Source organism: Alternaria triticimaculans (assembly GCF_023758025.1).
Source record: "Alternaria triticimaculans strain BMP 0046 chromosome Unknown scaffold_14, whole genome shotgun sequence".
In the NCBI taxonomy this organism is placed as follows: domain Eukaryota; kingdom Fungi; phylum Ascomycota; class Dothideomycetes; order Pleosporales; family Pleosporaceae; genus Alternaria; species Alternaria triticimaculans.
This window is the reverse complement of record NW_026055971.1, coordinates 338,739-355,112: the sequence shown is the minus strand read 5'-3', so window position 1 is coordinate 355,112 and position 16,374 is coordinate 338,739. Positions and strand designations below refer to the sequence as shown.

At 53.1% G+C, this 16,374-nt stretch overlaps 5 protein-coding genes across 5 annotated transcripts; 2 read left to right on the top strand and 3 right to left on the bottom strand.

Annotated features, from left to right (window-relative positions):
- Positions 1–4,100: 4,100 nt before the first annotated feature.
- J4E78_008292 (uncharacterized protein) lies at positions 4,101–4,888 on the top strand (the record flags this gene model as incomplete). Its single annotated transcript, XM_049368894.1, has 2 exons — positions 4,101–4,106; positions 4,250–4,888. 2 exons carry the CDS (start codon positions 4,101–4,103, stop codon positions 4,886–4,888), a joined length of 645 nt encoding a protein of 214 aa, XP_049219338.1.
- A 3,005-nt stretch (positions 4,889–7,893) lies between these two features.
- On the bottom strand, positions 7,894–9,201 carry J4E78_008291 (uncharacterized protein; the record flags this gene model as incomplete). The annotated part of the gene is made up of 1 exon (XM_049368893.1): positions 7,894–9,201. The coding sequence occupies one exon, from the start codon at positions 9,199–9,201 to the stop codon at positions 7,894–7,896; it is 1,308 nt and encodes a 435-aa protein (XP_049219337.1).
- A 378-nt stretch (positions 9,202–9,579) lies between these two features.
- J4E78_008290 (uncharacterized protein) lies at positions 9,580–10,430 on the bottom strand (the record flags this gene model as incomplete). Its single annotated transcript, XM_049368892.1, has 3 exons — positions 9,580–9,745; positions 9,798–10,279; positions 10,335–10,430. The coding sequence occupies 3 exons, from the start codon at positions 10,428–10,430 to the stop codon at positions 9,580–9,582; spliced, it is 744 nt and encodes a 247-aa protein (XP_049219336.1).
- A 344-nt stretch (positions 10,431–10,774) lies between these two features.
- J4E78_008289 (uncharacterized protein) lies at positions 10,775–12,849 on the top strand (the record flags this gene model as incomplete). Its single annotated transcript, XM_049368891.1, has 3 exons — positions 10,775–11,059; positions 11,109–11,131; positions 11,181–12,849. The coding sequence occupies 3 exons, from the start codon at positions 10,775–10,777 to the stop codon at positions 12,847–12,849; spliced, it is 1,977 nt and encodes a 658-aa protein (XP_049219335.1).
- Positions 12,850–14,103: 1,254 nt separating this feature from the next.
- J4E78_008288 (uncharacterized protein) lies at positions 14,104–16,339 on the bottom strand (the record flags this gene model as incomplete). The annotated part of the gene is made up of 2 exons (XM_049368890.1): positions 14,104–16,138; positions 16,332–16,339. 2 exons carry the CDS (start codon positions 16,337–16,339, stop codon positions 14,104–14,106), a joined length of 2,043 nt encoding a protein of 680 aa, XP_049219334.1.
- Between the last annotated feature and the right edge of the window lie 35 nt (positions 16,340–16,374).

Here is a 16,374-nt window from a genome sequence, read left to right as displayed (position 1 = left end):
GTTGACACCCCCTTAGCCACGTCCACGTCAGCCTCATTTCGAAGCGGTTGTTTGGAATCCCGCTGCGTGACGCACCTTATTTAGGACTAATCAGAGAAACCTCATGCGCAACTGGCTTCCACCTCTGTCGGCTCTTGATGTCCGAGACCAAAGAACAGCACGCTCGGCAAAGCTCGGCAAACGGTCGACGAAACGCTGCTCGTCATGATTAGCTGTCCTGGTACAGAAGGAGCTCATGACACGCCCAACGACCTCTACCATATCTACGGGTCGTTGCCATAACGCGGAATATACGACAAACCATCTCGCTGTTGCCAAGTTCATTGATAAGGTTTCCGATAGCGCAATTCCACCACACTTGACTCACCACTACCGCGCACACGTTACAACCAGGAACTCTCTAACTGTCCTCATCACTTTTGAACATGCGGTAAGAAGGATAATATCCTCACCGGCGACCTTGAGTGAGATATTGACACGTACTCGAAGAGGCTAGATGTAAAAGTCGGGACACGGTAGGGCTTAGCCCGATGGATCTCGTGTCAGCGCTAATTTCCTATCCTCGAGTCCTTGTACTACACCTGTTGCCATCCCTCTCCTCCGACTTTACGCGAAGGCCAACAGGATGACTTTAAGTAGTCACGATGACCCACATTGTTGCGTACTATCTACGGCCAGACCGACCCAAAAGCCTTCGCGCACAATTGCAGCCCTGCGGTTGTAAAGTAAGCAGCTCGAGCCACGATCTGTGGCAACCACGAGACGGCGACTTGCTCACGTTTGTAGGTATCGATCCACCTAGCATTCCCCAATCTACCTTGAGATCGTGGCTCTGCCAATGGTAGTACCCCAGGGTCTTGCTACGTTACCAACACTAATACTCTTAGCTGCCAAAATGGCTGCAGACAAGGTAGTGCAGACGTGCTGACTTTGTAGGAGACGGCTACGGGACCTCAATCTTTGGCTGTTTGCACTTACCAGGCCCTGCGGCTTTCTTACTTGGCAATAAACGGACCGGCCAATGCAGGCTCCGATGGCGAGGTCTGAAATCAGCGGACTCTGCATCGCAGACAGCAACTCAGAGCCAGGCTACGCCCAGCACCAAGCTTATACGTTCACCGGAAGTCCACCAGATTCAACAGATGCTATAAAGTATTCCATCGCACCTTGGAATTCTCTCCGATCACACTTCATAGCCAATCTCGAGCGAAAGACGCTACATCCGACATTCGTTGACAAATGGACGCCGCCAAAATCCCGATTTCAACGTTACCATCGGATGCACCGACCCTCGACGACATTCACAATGGCGAGACCAACCTAAGCTCAGATCCGTTCAAGTTCAGTCACGGACTCGCTGGTGTTAATCAATCTGCCAACGACATGTTTGTCCATATCCTTATCGCGACGGCGCTGATACCGACGATACTTTCCTTCTGCCTTCGTATCATCGTCGCCGCCAGGAATGATCGACGACGAGTTTCAACCATTGCTTCATGCAGAGGACAAGAATTCTGGGCCCGGGATCGCTACGCGTTCTGGGGAGCCCTCAAGCAGCACTTTCTGTATGCGCCAGCCAGATTGACCAAATACCGGCAACCAACGGGAGCCTCTACGGCTGGTGTAACTTCGGTCTCACTACCCACTCGCGCTCATGTGGTTGTGATCGCTCTCTACATTCTGAGCAATACAGCGTATTGCGTGGTAATATCTGTACGCTCACGTTCCGAGATGATAGCCGAGTTTCGAGGCCGCTGCGGGACTCTAGCCACCTTCAACCTCGTCTTCACGATACTCTCTGCTCTCCGGAACAACCCTCTAATCAACTTGCTCCAGGTCAGCTACGATACCTTCAACCTTTTCCATCGATGGACGGCCAGACTTGTCGTAGTGGAGGCTATAGCCCATGTTTCCGCGTTCCTATACAGCACGTACCAGGTGACCTATAATGGGCAAAGCGGCTGGCACAGTGTGGGCCGGCTTCTACAGCATTCACTGTCGTATCGGAGCGGCCTTGCAGCTTTCGTCGCCTTCGTATTTCTCATGATACATTCCATTGGCCCCCTCAGACGCTCATTCTACGAAACATTCCTCTCACTGCACCGCATCGGCATTGCAATAGCGATATCTGGCGTCTACTTTCATCTGGCGAAACATGCCCTACCCCAACTGCCTTGGATGTATTTGGTTGTCATTCTATTGTCACTAGAGCCCCTAGCTCGCTTCCTTAGGATATTACATCTCAACTTCTCGTGGAAGAGGAAAACATGGACTTCTGTCAAGCTGGAAACATTACCCGGAGAGGTGACGCGTGTCACTTTCACTCTACCCCACTCGTGGGACGCGAATCCCGGATCACACGTTCAGATCTACATGCCAAGAGTAGCACTGGTGGGGTCACACCCGTTCTCTGTGGCTTGGTCCCAGCAATGTGGGAACGCGAAGATCCTGGGGGAAAAGCTGTCCTTCACCATCGACGACCCTGAATCCCAGGATGGACCTAGCACCGTCTCGTGCATCATCCGTTCGCGCCGAGGGATGACTTGTGCTCTTCATAAATTGGCAGCGAAATACGAGAACACTCAGGTGCACTTCTGGGGAGCTATAGAGGGACCGTATGGTGGCCAACACTCGCTTGACTCATACGGCACTGTCGTGCTTTTCGCAGGAGGGGTAGGAATTACACACCAGTTGTCTTTTGTGCGACATCTGCTCAACGCACACAACAGCAATACAGCCGCCGCAAGAAAGATTGTACTCGTTTGGTGCATAGCCAACCTTGATTCCGTGGAGTGGGTGCGGCTTTGGCTTGACGAAATCGCGTTATTACAGCATTTTGGCGAAGTCGTGAGCATACGGGTCTATGCGTCCAGAATGGGCTCATGCGAACTTGAAAGCCGTTGTGTGCCCGCGTACCTCGACGTAAGACTGCAGCGGTGCGATGTGCAAGGTGTACTAGATGAAGAGGTGCTTGTACAGATCGGTGCCATGGCGGTCTCAGTGTGCGGGCCAATGGGCTTCAGTGACGGCGTTAGGGCAGCTGTCAGACGCAGGGTGGGTGTACGAAGCATTGACCTTTTCGAGGAGGCATTCTCGTACTAGTCGACACTCGCAAGTAGCGTCCGCATCATGGCAATTCCGTACCCATGGCGAATTTAGCCAAGCACGTGTACCTGCAACCAACATTCGGCATACTGTTCCGGCTCAACATGGGCGAGGCAGGAATATAGTAAGACACGTCCGTCGTACTCACTGGCTTATATCAACGCCACAGTGTCACCAGACTCGGCCGTGACCGACATGAGCGATGTTCACTGTCGGAATTTGTTTCCGCATGCGACACGATTTCCAGGCTGCTGAGTTGCCCCTTCAGTTCCTTCCGAAATTTCACCCATGGTCGCGATGTCTCAAATGGTAGTTCTAGCCAAAAATGCGTGGCGACTACGACCGTTGGTCTACTTCTGCATACTAGTATAATACGGGGCGGATAATGCGTGTGTCTTACGATTAGGTCACATGGTCGCGCTGGGGCATGACCTAGTCAAGATTTGTTCTGATCAAGGCTTGTTCTCATCAGGATCAAAATAGCTCGCATACTCTATGTAAGTGCACACATGAACTTCGGCGCTGGGAGCCTTCCATTTCCAACGGTATTTGTTTCCGAATAGCGGAAGGCTGTCATCATCACAGCCGCGTACCAATTTTGATCTCATATCTTATCATTCTTAGTGCTCTGCATCGAAACCCTTTCCTTCAATGTGCACTAGACGAAAAGCGTTTACTTCCTGCTTTGCGCAATCCAGCAGTCGTATGATGTCAAGTCTGCTCGACAGAGATCCCATCATAATCGCTCCATTTACTTCCATGTACCACACTGATTCAAAAATCTCTATCTTGATAATATAGTCGTTGTGGCGGCATGTTGATGCGTCACACCTCACCAAGTGGTGAAGGTGAACGTCACTGCCTCCGACTCTGGACGCGACTTCCTCACCATCACCAGATAGTGATTTTTTACCATTGGCTCGCTTATCTGGCCCTCTGCTGGGCAACAACATGATATGCATCCTTCGCCACTAATCTGCAATGAATACGTTGAGATGCCTGTTCTCGTGGTTTGAGTGAGTCCTCTCTCACCTGCGCTTCACCGCGGGTAAAACACTGACACCACAGAAAAAGCCCAGATATCATCTCGGCCGTCACAAGTATACCAACTCCCACGATCACACCCACACCCGAAACCCCACAGCCTGAGAAAAACGTCCTCGTTCTCCAGCCCAAGATGTCCGATAGCAACAACGCGACCGTCGGCAATGGCAACACCAACGGCCACGCCAATGGCAACAACACCCCCAAAGAAGCCACCTTCTACCACAACTCCGTCGAGCTCTTCGATCTAGGCATCACGCGCTTCGACCAAGACACCGCCGCAGTCGGCGACCGCGACTTCGCCCTCCACGCCCAAGGTCCCGTCCTCGCGCGCGCCGGTCGAGCACCCCGCGGTCTAGAAAGCCAAGTCCACGCCTGGAACACATTCCAATACACTACTGAAGAAGTCAACGAGCGCGAAGAGCTCAAGGGAGATTTGCATGGCGGACAGTTGCATCGCGAGAACCGGGCGGCTGCTAATGGACAGGGCGGGGGCGGTATGAGCGGCGGTGGTAGGGGAGGCTTTGGAGGAGGCTATGCGGGCAGAGGTGGTGATAGGGGCGGTCGTGGCGCGGCTAGGGGTGGTAGGGCCGGTGGTGCGGGACGTGGTGGTAGGGATGATGGGATGCTGGAGGGACTGTGTGCGGGTAGGAAGCCGGATTATGATTGCCCGCCCATGGCGAAGGGTATGGCGGAGGAGATGGATAAGAGCATGTTCTGGGACGGACCGATAGTCTAGGGGAGATGGGTATGTGCTGAGTGAGTGGAATGGTGGTATGTGGGATTTCATGTGTGCCTCAGCGTCGCTGATGAGGTGGGCTCTTGAGCTTCTGACTGCTATGATATCGTAGGTACCTCTACGAAATGAAGTCGGGGAATGCGATGGTTTTACCAAGACATGCTACGGCTCTCCTAGTGCCACTCCATCTGAGAACAAAGCATCAATTGCATCTACTTGTTTCGATGATACCCGTCATCACCAGGACCAGCTTCCTGTCTCTTGGCCTTATATCATTCGTCTCTGCCTCTTATCCCTACGAGCAGTCAGCATCTCCAGATTCCCTTCCTCCTTCAGCAAACCAACTCACCCTTCATTCTTCCTATACTGCTTCTACAAACACCTCAGCAGATGGGCGCACATTTGCATGTCGCAATCGTCGGTAAACTGCCCACAATACACCGCCCAGGACACTGAGCTACGCAAGTTGCAAGAGCGATGCTTTGGTTGCAGATAGCTCTGTTGCCTGAGTCGCATGGAAGAGCGAGAGCATTTGCTCCCACAAAGAGGGTAAGAGCGGTCAGGAGGGTGGTCGGGAGATACATGTTGGTGAAACAAAGACAGGGATAGGATGAGAGCTAGAGCTTCTGGGTACGGTGAGCGGAGGTAATGTGCGGAAATGGAAGAGATTCATCAGATATTATACAGATCTGAAGTTAGGCTTTTTAAGGGACGAGTGTTCTGCATTAACGCTCAACTGGAACATGGAATTTTCTCATCTGACGATTACTCATGCCGAGAGCACATGCAGCATTGTCCAGATCAGCACATAGCTTACTTTCCTTCGAAGACTTACATGCGGTAACTTGCTAGCATGACTTGATCTCACATCATCTCGTTTCAATACATTTCCAATTCCGCACAACCGCTTGCTCACTTCATCTGCTTTACCTGACCACCCACTTTTGTCCCGCTTTCTTCTCCGTTAGCTACACCTCTGTTTAGTCTTTTTGCTTCACACTTACCTTTTTGCATTTCTCTCATTCTTTCTCCGTTATCAAGTCTCTTAGCATTTGCATGTCATGACTGTGTTCGCCATCTCCCCTTTCTGCACACATGTCCCTGGACAGTTAGCTCGACATGCAGATGCTGAGACTAAGGAGCCGCATTTGACGTCTGCGGGGGTAGGAGAATCGGCTGCGAGGCCGAAGGAAAGAGCAAAGAGGGCGAAGAGGATGGGTTGAAAATGCATCTCGATTTTGTTGGTCAATTTTGATGGTTGAGAGTGGTAGTTCTTCTTCCTGTGCAGATGGCTTGGGCGTTGGATATGGAAAAGTGAGTTCTTTATGGAGGTGAAATGTAAGGGATTGTTAGGATCGGAGCTTCGTTGCACGTCTCACGTCATTATTTTTGACTATCTGACCACACTGCCGTCTCTCGTTGTTTTGCCCGCTGCCGCTCACACATCACGCCATCAGCATACTTCCATAAGCTGTGGCTCCCGGAAGCTGAATATTGCTCTTGCTATACCCTGCTTCTAACATCCGCTGTGATCATCTCGCCTTTTCATTCGCATCGCCGGCCTATCACCTTATGTTTACAACATTAGCGACCGATGCGTCCAAAAGATCGGGGTACTTACTATTCCCCCCCCATTCGTATCATTTCATGTCCTGCTGGAAAGCCTCTTATCGACAGACACAGATCGACAACCCCGAGTTCAGAGTCGTACCGGAAGCAACGCAGCGACCGTGCACACAGTTTGCATGGCAGTAACCGGTGAGGGCAACTTCACCGCATGCACCACCTGCATGTATTCCGCCGCTCTGAGGTAGAGCGATAGCGGTGGCGATGGTTGGGAGCATGATGATGAAGAGGTGTTGTAGATGCATAGTTGGTAGTATAGATGTAAGAATGGAAAGGTTGTACTGCAAGGCAACGGGAGCTGAGTGGACTGATGCAGTATTTATCTTGTAGTGTGTTTGGTTGCAAGGAGATGAGCTATGAGATTGATGAGGTAGGATATTAAGATGTAAGGAGATAAAAAGATGAGTGATGCAAGGGATGTGTTTCCATGACACATGTATGCATTAGGTTGTCGTCTTTACACACATGCAGCGACGGATTCCTTTGTCATACCAGCGGGAAACACATTCCTTCTGCTTCCAACATCTTTCAGGCTCGATTAGGAAACCTGACATTCCCATCCCTTGGCAAGTCCAACTCCCGCCACTGTCTTCCTCCTCACCGCAATCCAATTTCTTTGATTCAACCTGCATACTCATCAGACAATGTATTACTTTCATTCAGATCAGAGATTGACATACCGCTTACGCACTTCCACCGCCACCTCCTCCCTGGGCCCAGGGACATTTGCACCACACATAACTGCTCTGTTGAACGCACTTTCCAGGGCATGATTGCAGACAAGTGCTCATGGGAGCCACAGCTCCACACTCCACTATGACAGCCGCGGAAGTTGTCGTCATGAGTGTGAGGGCAGTGAGAAGTAGGGTTACGACGGGGACGTGCATTTTCGCTGATTGGCCTTGATTGCGTAGGAGGCTTTCGGATGGCGGTTCAATGGGTAAGTGATGGTGAGATGTCTGGAAACGAGGAAAGAAAGAAGATCTAACAGATGATAAAGGCTGAATGACGGGAGACTAAGAGGGTGTTCCTTACGCCGGCAAAACGTGCTGATATTGAGGCACGGGTTTCGAAAAGGGGTAGTATGCGTGTTGGAGGCGTATGACACCGCATGACCGGGCGTTATAGTACGTAACCCGAATACTGTTGGATGGCTTGAGTAAAACAGTTCCAGAGTGGTAGGAAGCACCGTGACGCCAAGGATAAGCTGACATATGCTGATGCGATGCCACAACAGCAGTCTGACAGGAAGGTTTCCTATTTGTAACGCTATGATCTGTGTCGTATTCTAAAAAAGGAATTCTTGAAGCTACATCAACTCGGAAGCTACCCATTTGTGTAGATTGAAGTGTGTATGCAGCAAGCACCTCTACCGGCGTTCAGGACTTCTTGAAGTGACGGTGTATCAAGCCGCACAAACTCTCCCATAACACTTGGTCCGTGCCTCTCAGCCACTCAACAACGACTTCCCGCGCCAGGTCTACAACCCGAATACGAAAGGCTAGCTCAATCTTTCGTGCAGAATCCTCCTTCATATCGACGAGTCCTTCCTTCTGTTTACGTTCATATGCGCGGCGATAGGAGCGGCTCCATACGTTTTGACTGGCTTCTCCGATACCGGTAGATGTAAGAGGATCCCAGGTCCAGGTTAGGTCAAGCGATTCGAGTTGGGTGTTGATAGCATCTTTGGCAGTCTGAGGTTCGACTGCAGGTGGCACGGCGATGGGATAGGATGTTGGGAACGGGAGGTACTCGTTGGCCATTCGCTCTATACGCGCGTGGCTGTTTCTTGGTCTGAGGTCGCCGAAGCTCCACGCAACGATCCATCGCTTGGTGCTTGATCCAACCTCTATAGTACCAACCGCCCAATTGGTGATGCCGTGCTTCTTCAGAAGATTGATGATAGCCTTGGCGCTGTCCATCTTGCCCAACATGCTGGTATACCACTGTACCTTGTCCTTCAAAACAAGACTCTCATTGACCATCTTCGTGACGAAGCCTAGATCGCCACCGAGACAGACCATTTCGTTTTCTGAGCCAGTACATACGGCGTTGGGCTTCCAGCTCTTTCCTTCACCCTTCAAGCTAGACTGCATGTCGGACACGTCGGTGAAGAAGGGTGGGTTGCAGATGGTAAAGTCAAGACGGTCTACACCAAGGGCTGCCAGTGGTATCACTGGGTTCAACTCGGTGGTTTGGAGTAGCTTGGTACGTGTCATGAAGTTGTTGAGCGCGAGGTTGCGAGCTGCTGAGTCGAAGCTCTTCTTGTCGATATCCGTAGCGCACATTGACCAACTCGGACGTGATCTCAGACACAACAAAGTGTATATGGCGGAAGCCCCGGTACCAATGTCCAGGCCTTGAACTTGACGGTTTGGATCGTACTTGCTAGAATAGTGTGGTGATGTCGAGTCAATCAGGCCTTGCAGCCAGGCTACGTAGTTCCAGCGATTGGGAATTGGCGGGCACAGGCGATCACATGGCACGTCTAGTTGGAGGCCAAAGTCGACTTTCAAGATAGCCTTTGATAGGGTCTGGGCAGTCTCGGGGTCTTGAAAATCCAATTTGCCAGACGTTCGCTGCCATAGTTGTTTGAATTCCTTGTCGCTCTTGGTGAGGGCCTTGAAATCGACGGTGTCGTAAGGTGGTCGCTGCGCAAGATCCATCGTGTTCTCTGACGCCGACATCTAAGTGATAGAGCGCAGAAATCGTAGCGTTGCTGTAATGTGATCTGTAAGATGTGGTGAGGGACGCATTCAACAGGCAAGTGCCGGGAAGATGACGCTTGGGCCAACTCATCCTGATTGGCTGACAGCACAGCAGGAGATGAGACGAGGAATGAGCCACCGGAGCACCTTCGACTAGCTGGAAACCCAACAGATGCGCTGCCGTCTGCATTAGTATAGAAAGGAAAGCTTACAAAATCCCAAGGCAACATAAAACTTCTAGGAGGTAGTGAGAGCGTAGGAGAGTGTACAATTGATATACAAGAATTTGATAGCGTCGCCGCAACTCCCGCTCATACCTACTGTATGCTGTCTACCCAACGCCGAATCCATATGCAATCAGATCAAGAAAGGCCCGTCGTACGCTCCATCGGCTTCCTGCAGTCGTACTTCTTCGAGCGTCGGCACAGTTCCGGGTCGGTAGAAACCGAGGAGCATCTCCATGTCCTCCTCGGTCATGGCGCAGAGGTCGTCGAGCGAGTATTGTTCGCACACCTTGGACATCCTGCATGGGCTGAGTCAGCGAGTACCTTCCGGATGCGATGTAGGGAACATACCACTGCATCCGCTTTGGGCCCTCCTCGATATTCGGGGCGACCTTTCGCAGCTTCCTCCGCAGCATGCCGACTCTTTGCACGGCGTTGCCGATGTTGTATGGTAGGCCAGCTGCTATCTGCCTCCTGACGATGTTGGCCAGCTTGGGGCCATTGCCGTTTGTGCTGACCATGATCTGGAGCGGCCCATCGCGGTGCACGCTGCCAAAGTAGAAGTCGCACTCGGGCGGGACGTCGGCGATGTTGGCTGCTATCCGCCTCTCCTTGCATAGCTTGTAGATCTGCGACGAGGCCTCGGGATCGTCGACGGCGGTCAGGACCATGTCGACGCCATCGAGGTCTTGGGGCTCAAACTTGCGATCGATGTAGTCGACCTGGCCCTGTTCTATCCGGTAGGCGACTTCTTCGTTGAGGCCGTCGCGCGGGGAGACGAGGGTGATTTTGGCGTCGGCATTGAGCACGTTGACGATGCGACCAGCGGCGACCTAGACTTTTGTCAACTGTCAATACTTTGCAAGGGGCCTGGGGGTGTTGACGTACCTCGCCGCCGCCGACGACCAGGACGCGCTTATTGCGGATCTGCCATGCGAGAATCAGAGAGCCGCCGCCCTGGATCTCGGGGTAGGGGCCTTTCATGGTGCGGAGAGTGTTGCGGAGATGGAGCATGCAGCGCGGAGATAGCCATGTCTCGATTCCGCGTCATTGCCAAGGCCGTGCTGAGGACGTCGGCCGGGCTGGCTGGGCTGTAGAGTTTTCTTATCGCATGCACTTTGCAATCACGCAATAATGGTTCCCTCGCTGCCACTAGCCATGTCTCCCTGGACGGTGCGACTGCGGGACGGGGACGCGTTTCCAAGATGCCGGCATGTGGTCCTGCAGCGCATCCCTAGCGGCCCTTGCAACGGCGCGCCCAAGACCCACGCCCTAGCCTACCCATGCCGGCCCATGTACCTTCACGACTCCAGCAGACACTCCCGAATATGACCTCGCGCAGGTCTCTGGGCGGCGGCCGCGTCCTCGGCAGCGGGAGGAACCTGTCGCCCGCCGCTGCACCTCCGCAGCCTGCAGCCGCCCACCGCCGCAACGCGAGCCTGCTCTCGCCATCTGAGAGCTCCGTCTCGCTCAACTCGCAGGCCTCCAACAGCCCCGCCAGCACTGCAGAGACGCGCGAGGATATCGGCAGCAAGGTCCTGGTGGGCCCGAGCGAGCATGCCGCGGCGAGTGCCTCCAGCAGACTCGTGTGCCCGATATGCAATGAGGAAATGGTGGGTTCATAGCACCTGCTGCAGCAAGAACAGTCGTCTGACGTAGCAGGTAACATTACTACAACTGAACAGGTACCACCGCCTCGTAGCCACCCAGTATGTTAGCCCTGACCAGTGTTAGACATCTCGACGACAACCACCAGAACCTGGTCGTGGAGGAGCAGGATGAGGTCAAGAACTGGTTCGAGGCCCAGATGCACAAGGCCAAGAAGTTCCAGCCGCTCGCCGTGCTCAACCAGAAGCTGAAGGGACTCGACGTCTTCGAATCCAACGACGTTCCGACGCCACCCCAAATCTCCCACTCCGCGAGCAGTTCGACCGCCCACGTTCCCCACGAACCCGCACCCGTCCGCCGAGACCCCGAGGAGGAAGTCACGCGATCACATTGGCAGAGGCCTGGCTACCGTGATGTCTGCTCAGACCCCATGTGCGCGAGGCCGGTCACTGCATCACAAATGGCGCTAGGCGGAAGTCAGCCAGCAGTCAACTGCAGACAGTGTGGCAGGCTATTCTGCGAGGAGCACACCATGTACCAGATGAAGCTCTCGCGGCAGGCTAAACACGACCCTGTCCGAGGCGTTTGGTGTCGCGTGTGCGAGACATGCTACAAGTCGAGAGACGGGTACAACGATCACCACGGCTTCGAGCGCGACCACTTCGACGAATTCGCCAAGATCAGACGGAAACGTGTCGACAGAGAGCGCATGGAAGTCAGCCGGCTCGAGAAGCGTCTTACCAAGTTGACGCAACTTCTCGCAAACCCGCCTCCGATAGAAGAAACGCAGACTGCAGGGAGCTGGTTCTCACTACCGGGTGTCAAGAACCAACGCAAGACTCTAGAGCAATCAATAATCACGTGGGAGGAAGACGCCAAAGTTCCGAACTGTCCCTTCTGTCAGCAGGAGTTCTCGACCTACACATTCAGAAGATCACATTGTCGCATGTGCGGACGCGTCGTGTGCAGCGACCCCAAGACTGGCTGCTCCTCGGAGATAGGTCTCAATGTTGCTAGCACGCAGACGACTGAAAAAGATGCTGCGCAGATGAGTGTTGACGTGCGCTTGTGCAAAGACTGCCAGCACACGTTGTTCGCTAGAGGCGACTTTGAGCGCGAGCTAGCCGACAAGCCAAAGGACCAGCGTGCATACGAGAACCTTGCGCAATTCGAACGTGGCATCCGATTACTCCTTCCACGATTCCACAAGCTCCTGCAGGCCTTGCAAGACCCAGACAAGTCACCCACGCCGCAGCAGTTGACTGACGCGACCAAGGTGCGCAAACGATTAATGGACGGCTTTGCACAGTTCGATGTAGCCGCAAAACGAATACGAGATCTCCCCACCGACTCGCCGACACAGCAGAAGCTACAAAGAGCAGTATATCAGCAAGCTTACAGCTTCTTGAGCTTACACATGCTACCCCTCAGAGCGTTACCAAAGATCCTCAAGCATGCAGCCCCGCAAGGTCGAACGAATGGAGGTAGTGCTCTCGCGTCCATCAAGTACAACGACCGCTCCACTGGCAGTGTCGTAAGCAGCAGCGAGGTCTCCGCAATGGAATCAGAAGAGAAAGAACTCAAAGAGCGGTTGATCGTACTTGAGGAACAGAAGTTCATAGTATCTGAAATGGTCGCTGATGCCACCAAACACCGAAGATTCGACGAAGTATCCAGTTTGGCGCAGAATGTGGAAGACCTGAACAAAGAGATTGACCAGATTAATGGCCAACTGGGACAACTAGACTTTGCCAGTGCTTACCAGGGTGGCATGGCTAGCCCACAACCTGGATGAACAGCTCCGAGGGAGTATCCTTCCGAACAATAACCAGTCCCGTTATAGGGCATGGTCACAATATCGATTTCTCAAAGCCCCCGCCACGGTCCGATCATCTTGACAACCGACAACGCAGGAGCCACCATGATGCACCTCACTGGGGCTAGAGTCTGTCATCGTCGCACACCAGAGATCGCGGCTAAAGCCTATACAACTGCCTACAAAGCCGCGCGTAGAGGCGCAAGCAAAGTACATGCGTAGGCAGCAGCGATGGGGTGTCTTCATACGAAAACGGTCCTTTGGGGAATTCAGGCAGGCAAGGTCGGGCCTATTGTGAGCACCACGTCTCACGCATCCATAGTAATACACGAAGTAGCATGTGAACAAGCAAATCATCACCAGTGCACTTATAACTTCACGAACAATCAAACTAACATCGCGATATGGTAATCTCGATGTTGCAAATACATCGATGATGGTGTTTTAATGTTGCACCACACCCAATCACGACACCGCGCAATCTTTCCGCTCCGTCCGCCTACACCATCTCTCGCACGCATTGTCCACCACATTTATAATTACCCTCGACGTCACGACACCTCCAACGTCACAACCACCGTCATCCCCGTCGTCATCTTCTCTAGATGCCTAATGCAGTAACTCACAAGTCCACCATGGAACACGGTGCCAACTTTTCTCTGCATTGCCCCCGGCGCCGAACGTGCGCGTCCAATGCCTCGCTGCCAACTTTCGCCAGCACTGCTTTCGGCACGTCATTGCTCGATTGGGGTGTGCGGATCCGTGCGTTTTACTGCTTCCGGGTAAATCGGGTAAGGCAGGGGTTCGCATTGGGGATGGGAAGGGAGTGAGCTAGCACGGATGCAGAGGGATGCGCGGGTGTAGGATCAGGGGTGGGTAACGGTGCGAATTGTTGTGGGGTGGGAATGTGGGTTGGGGATCGTAGGATGCGGATAGGCGGGTAGAGTCGTGGTTTCGTTGGTGGCGGTTGGCTTGTCCGAGTGGAAACCTTCGAGAAAACTGGGGACGGACGCCTCACCACCGCGACGTTTTGGTATGATAATCTTCCAGGTGCGAGTGTGAGTGGTGCTTTCTTGGATGTTGTGGTTTGGCGATGATGAGACGCTCTTCTTCTCCTCGACTTGCACCTCCATCTTTCGCTGATCCGAGTACCCGTTAGCGAACTCTAACAGCAGCTCGCTCGCCTCGTCATGAACTCACCTTTTCCCTACAAAAGTCATTTCTCATCCCTGCTCACTTCGACCCATCTTTCTTATCACCAGATCTCCACCCAGCAAACTCCAAGAGATCTTTCATGACCTTTGGTTTCTGAGCAGCCGGACTTTCCCGTACCTCTGCTAAACGCTCAGAAACGTCTTTGCCCTTCTCGAACAGTTTCTTCCTTCTGGCAAAGAAAGATTCGGATTTCAAGACCACTGGTGAAGGTGTCGGTGTTGATGCCGAAGGAACAACAGCAACCGCAGAAACATTGCTTCCAGACCGTGAAAGCTGTACGTGACCCGGTACGATCGGATCAAAAGTAGGAAAAGGTTCCACATCCTCTTCCGCTGGTGTTTCTACAGCTACCCCCGAAACTCTTCGTTGTCGCCGTCCGTTCCTACTCCTCCCTCTCTCCTCTTTTTCGCTGAACTTCGCCTCCGCAGACGACGGCCTCGACTTCCTTCTCCGTATCTCGATCTCTCTAACATGGGAGCCAGGATGGACGGTAGCGTACGTGGCCTCCTCGATGGTAGCATGCGCGAGGTCGGACAAGGAGGAGAGAGACGACATGGTGGAGTAGACCGATTCATCTGGTGGGCTAAATTCATCGTTACCTGCACCCTGGGCGGTGTGGTTGGGTGGTTGCTGGGTTCCCGGGGCCGTCGATGTTGAGGGTGCGCCATTAGGCGTGTCGTGCCGGGTGTGGTGGTGGGAAGAGGGATCCTGCAGACTGACTCTTGCGTACTCTCGTAGAACAGAGTCTTCGTCTGATTGCAGCTCCAAGAGGAGCTCACGGCGCGAAAGACGCGGTCGAAGCGAAGACGCGTTGCCTCCTTCAAGATGATGTCCTAGCAAAGACTGCGAGGGCGATGGAGCGGCAGAGCGACGCATACGTCTTCCCCTTTCCTGGACTGATTGTTCATCATCTTGTCGAGCGATTTCGTATCGTTTGACTGGATTATCAGCACCATTACGACTCCTTCGCTCATGCATGCCCCTTCGTCCAGATGAGGTAATTGGTGATTGCGGCGGCGTCAAGTAGGCCTCATTATGACGCTCTACAAACCCGCTTCGCCTCTCTCTACGAACCACATCATCGATTGTCCTCGTACTATCCCCCCGATCTACACCCCCAGCCAAACGAGTCGTCTCCGAAAGCCACGACTCTTCGGCTTCAAACCTCTTTTCATGCGCCAGCAACAACGCATACTTCATCAGCGACGCTGCGCGCCGTGGATCCGCATTCGTCAGCGAGACCGACACGTCGCGCGTATCTACGCGAAGCTTTGAAGCCCCGCTAACTGTCTTCTTGGACTGGCTCACAGCCTTGCCATCCAGCGAGACAAGAGAGCTTTTCCGGCTGGGGATCTGAGGGGCTTTCAAGAAGCCCGAAGACAGCGTCTTCTTGAGTCTGTGCTCACATTCCGGCACGTCGACTTGAAGCCTCTCCCCTTCGATACGTTGGCGGTCGCGGCGAGCCTGTCTATAAGCCTCTTCTATTTCCTTGTCGTTGACTACCCCCTCTGGGTACTCCTCATTCGATGAATCGTGACGAGTGACAACCCTACTTTCGGGAATGAACCCACAGGCAAGCCATTCGTCCTTCTCCCCAAGCTTCTCATCGACTTGTAGTACTGCTTTCAGCTCTTGGAGGCAAAACCACAGTACCTCTTCGTCGTCTGCGTTGTCGGACTCCTGTCTGTTCTTGTCAAACCATACTGGAAGACGGACGTCTTTGTCTACGGTCACCCATGCCGCTGTCAGCCCACTGGTGTGGATAGACATTTCAGCGGCATCGAATGATCGCGGTTTTTGTCCCACTTTGTCGGTGTGAGGATATTTGCTCGAGGCAGTGGCTTTGCTCTCGTACAATGAGATAAAGCTCGATGCGACGTTGCGCTGGAAGTGGGCTTCGATGCTGGACTTGTTGAGGGCGTCGTAGTTGAAGTCTCTTGATGAGCGTATTGCATGTCGGCTTGGTCGTTCGACGAAGATGTGGAGGTGGGAGGGGAGGGAGTGGCGCTTCTTGAGCAGGGCGGCAGGGTAGGAGCGGGGGTGTTCGAATGTTCTGCTCATTGTTAGTTTTCATCTGATGTGCAATATAGATTTGCTCTAGATAGATGGATGGCTATGATATCTACAATGGGGTTCATGGAATTTTGCCACTTTAAATATTGCGAACACCTCCGCAGTGCTCTATGTCTTCGAGATAGCCCCCAAAAAATGCTATGTCTTCCGCAAAACTAAATTTGATGACTTACATAGACATGGTTGATGTTCGGTAACGTGGCGATGCTATGACAT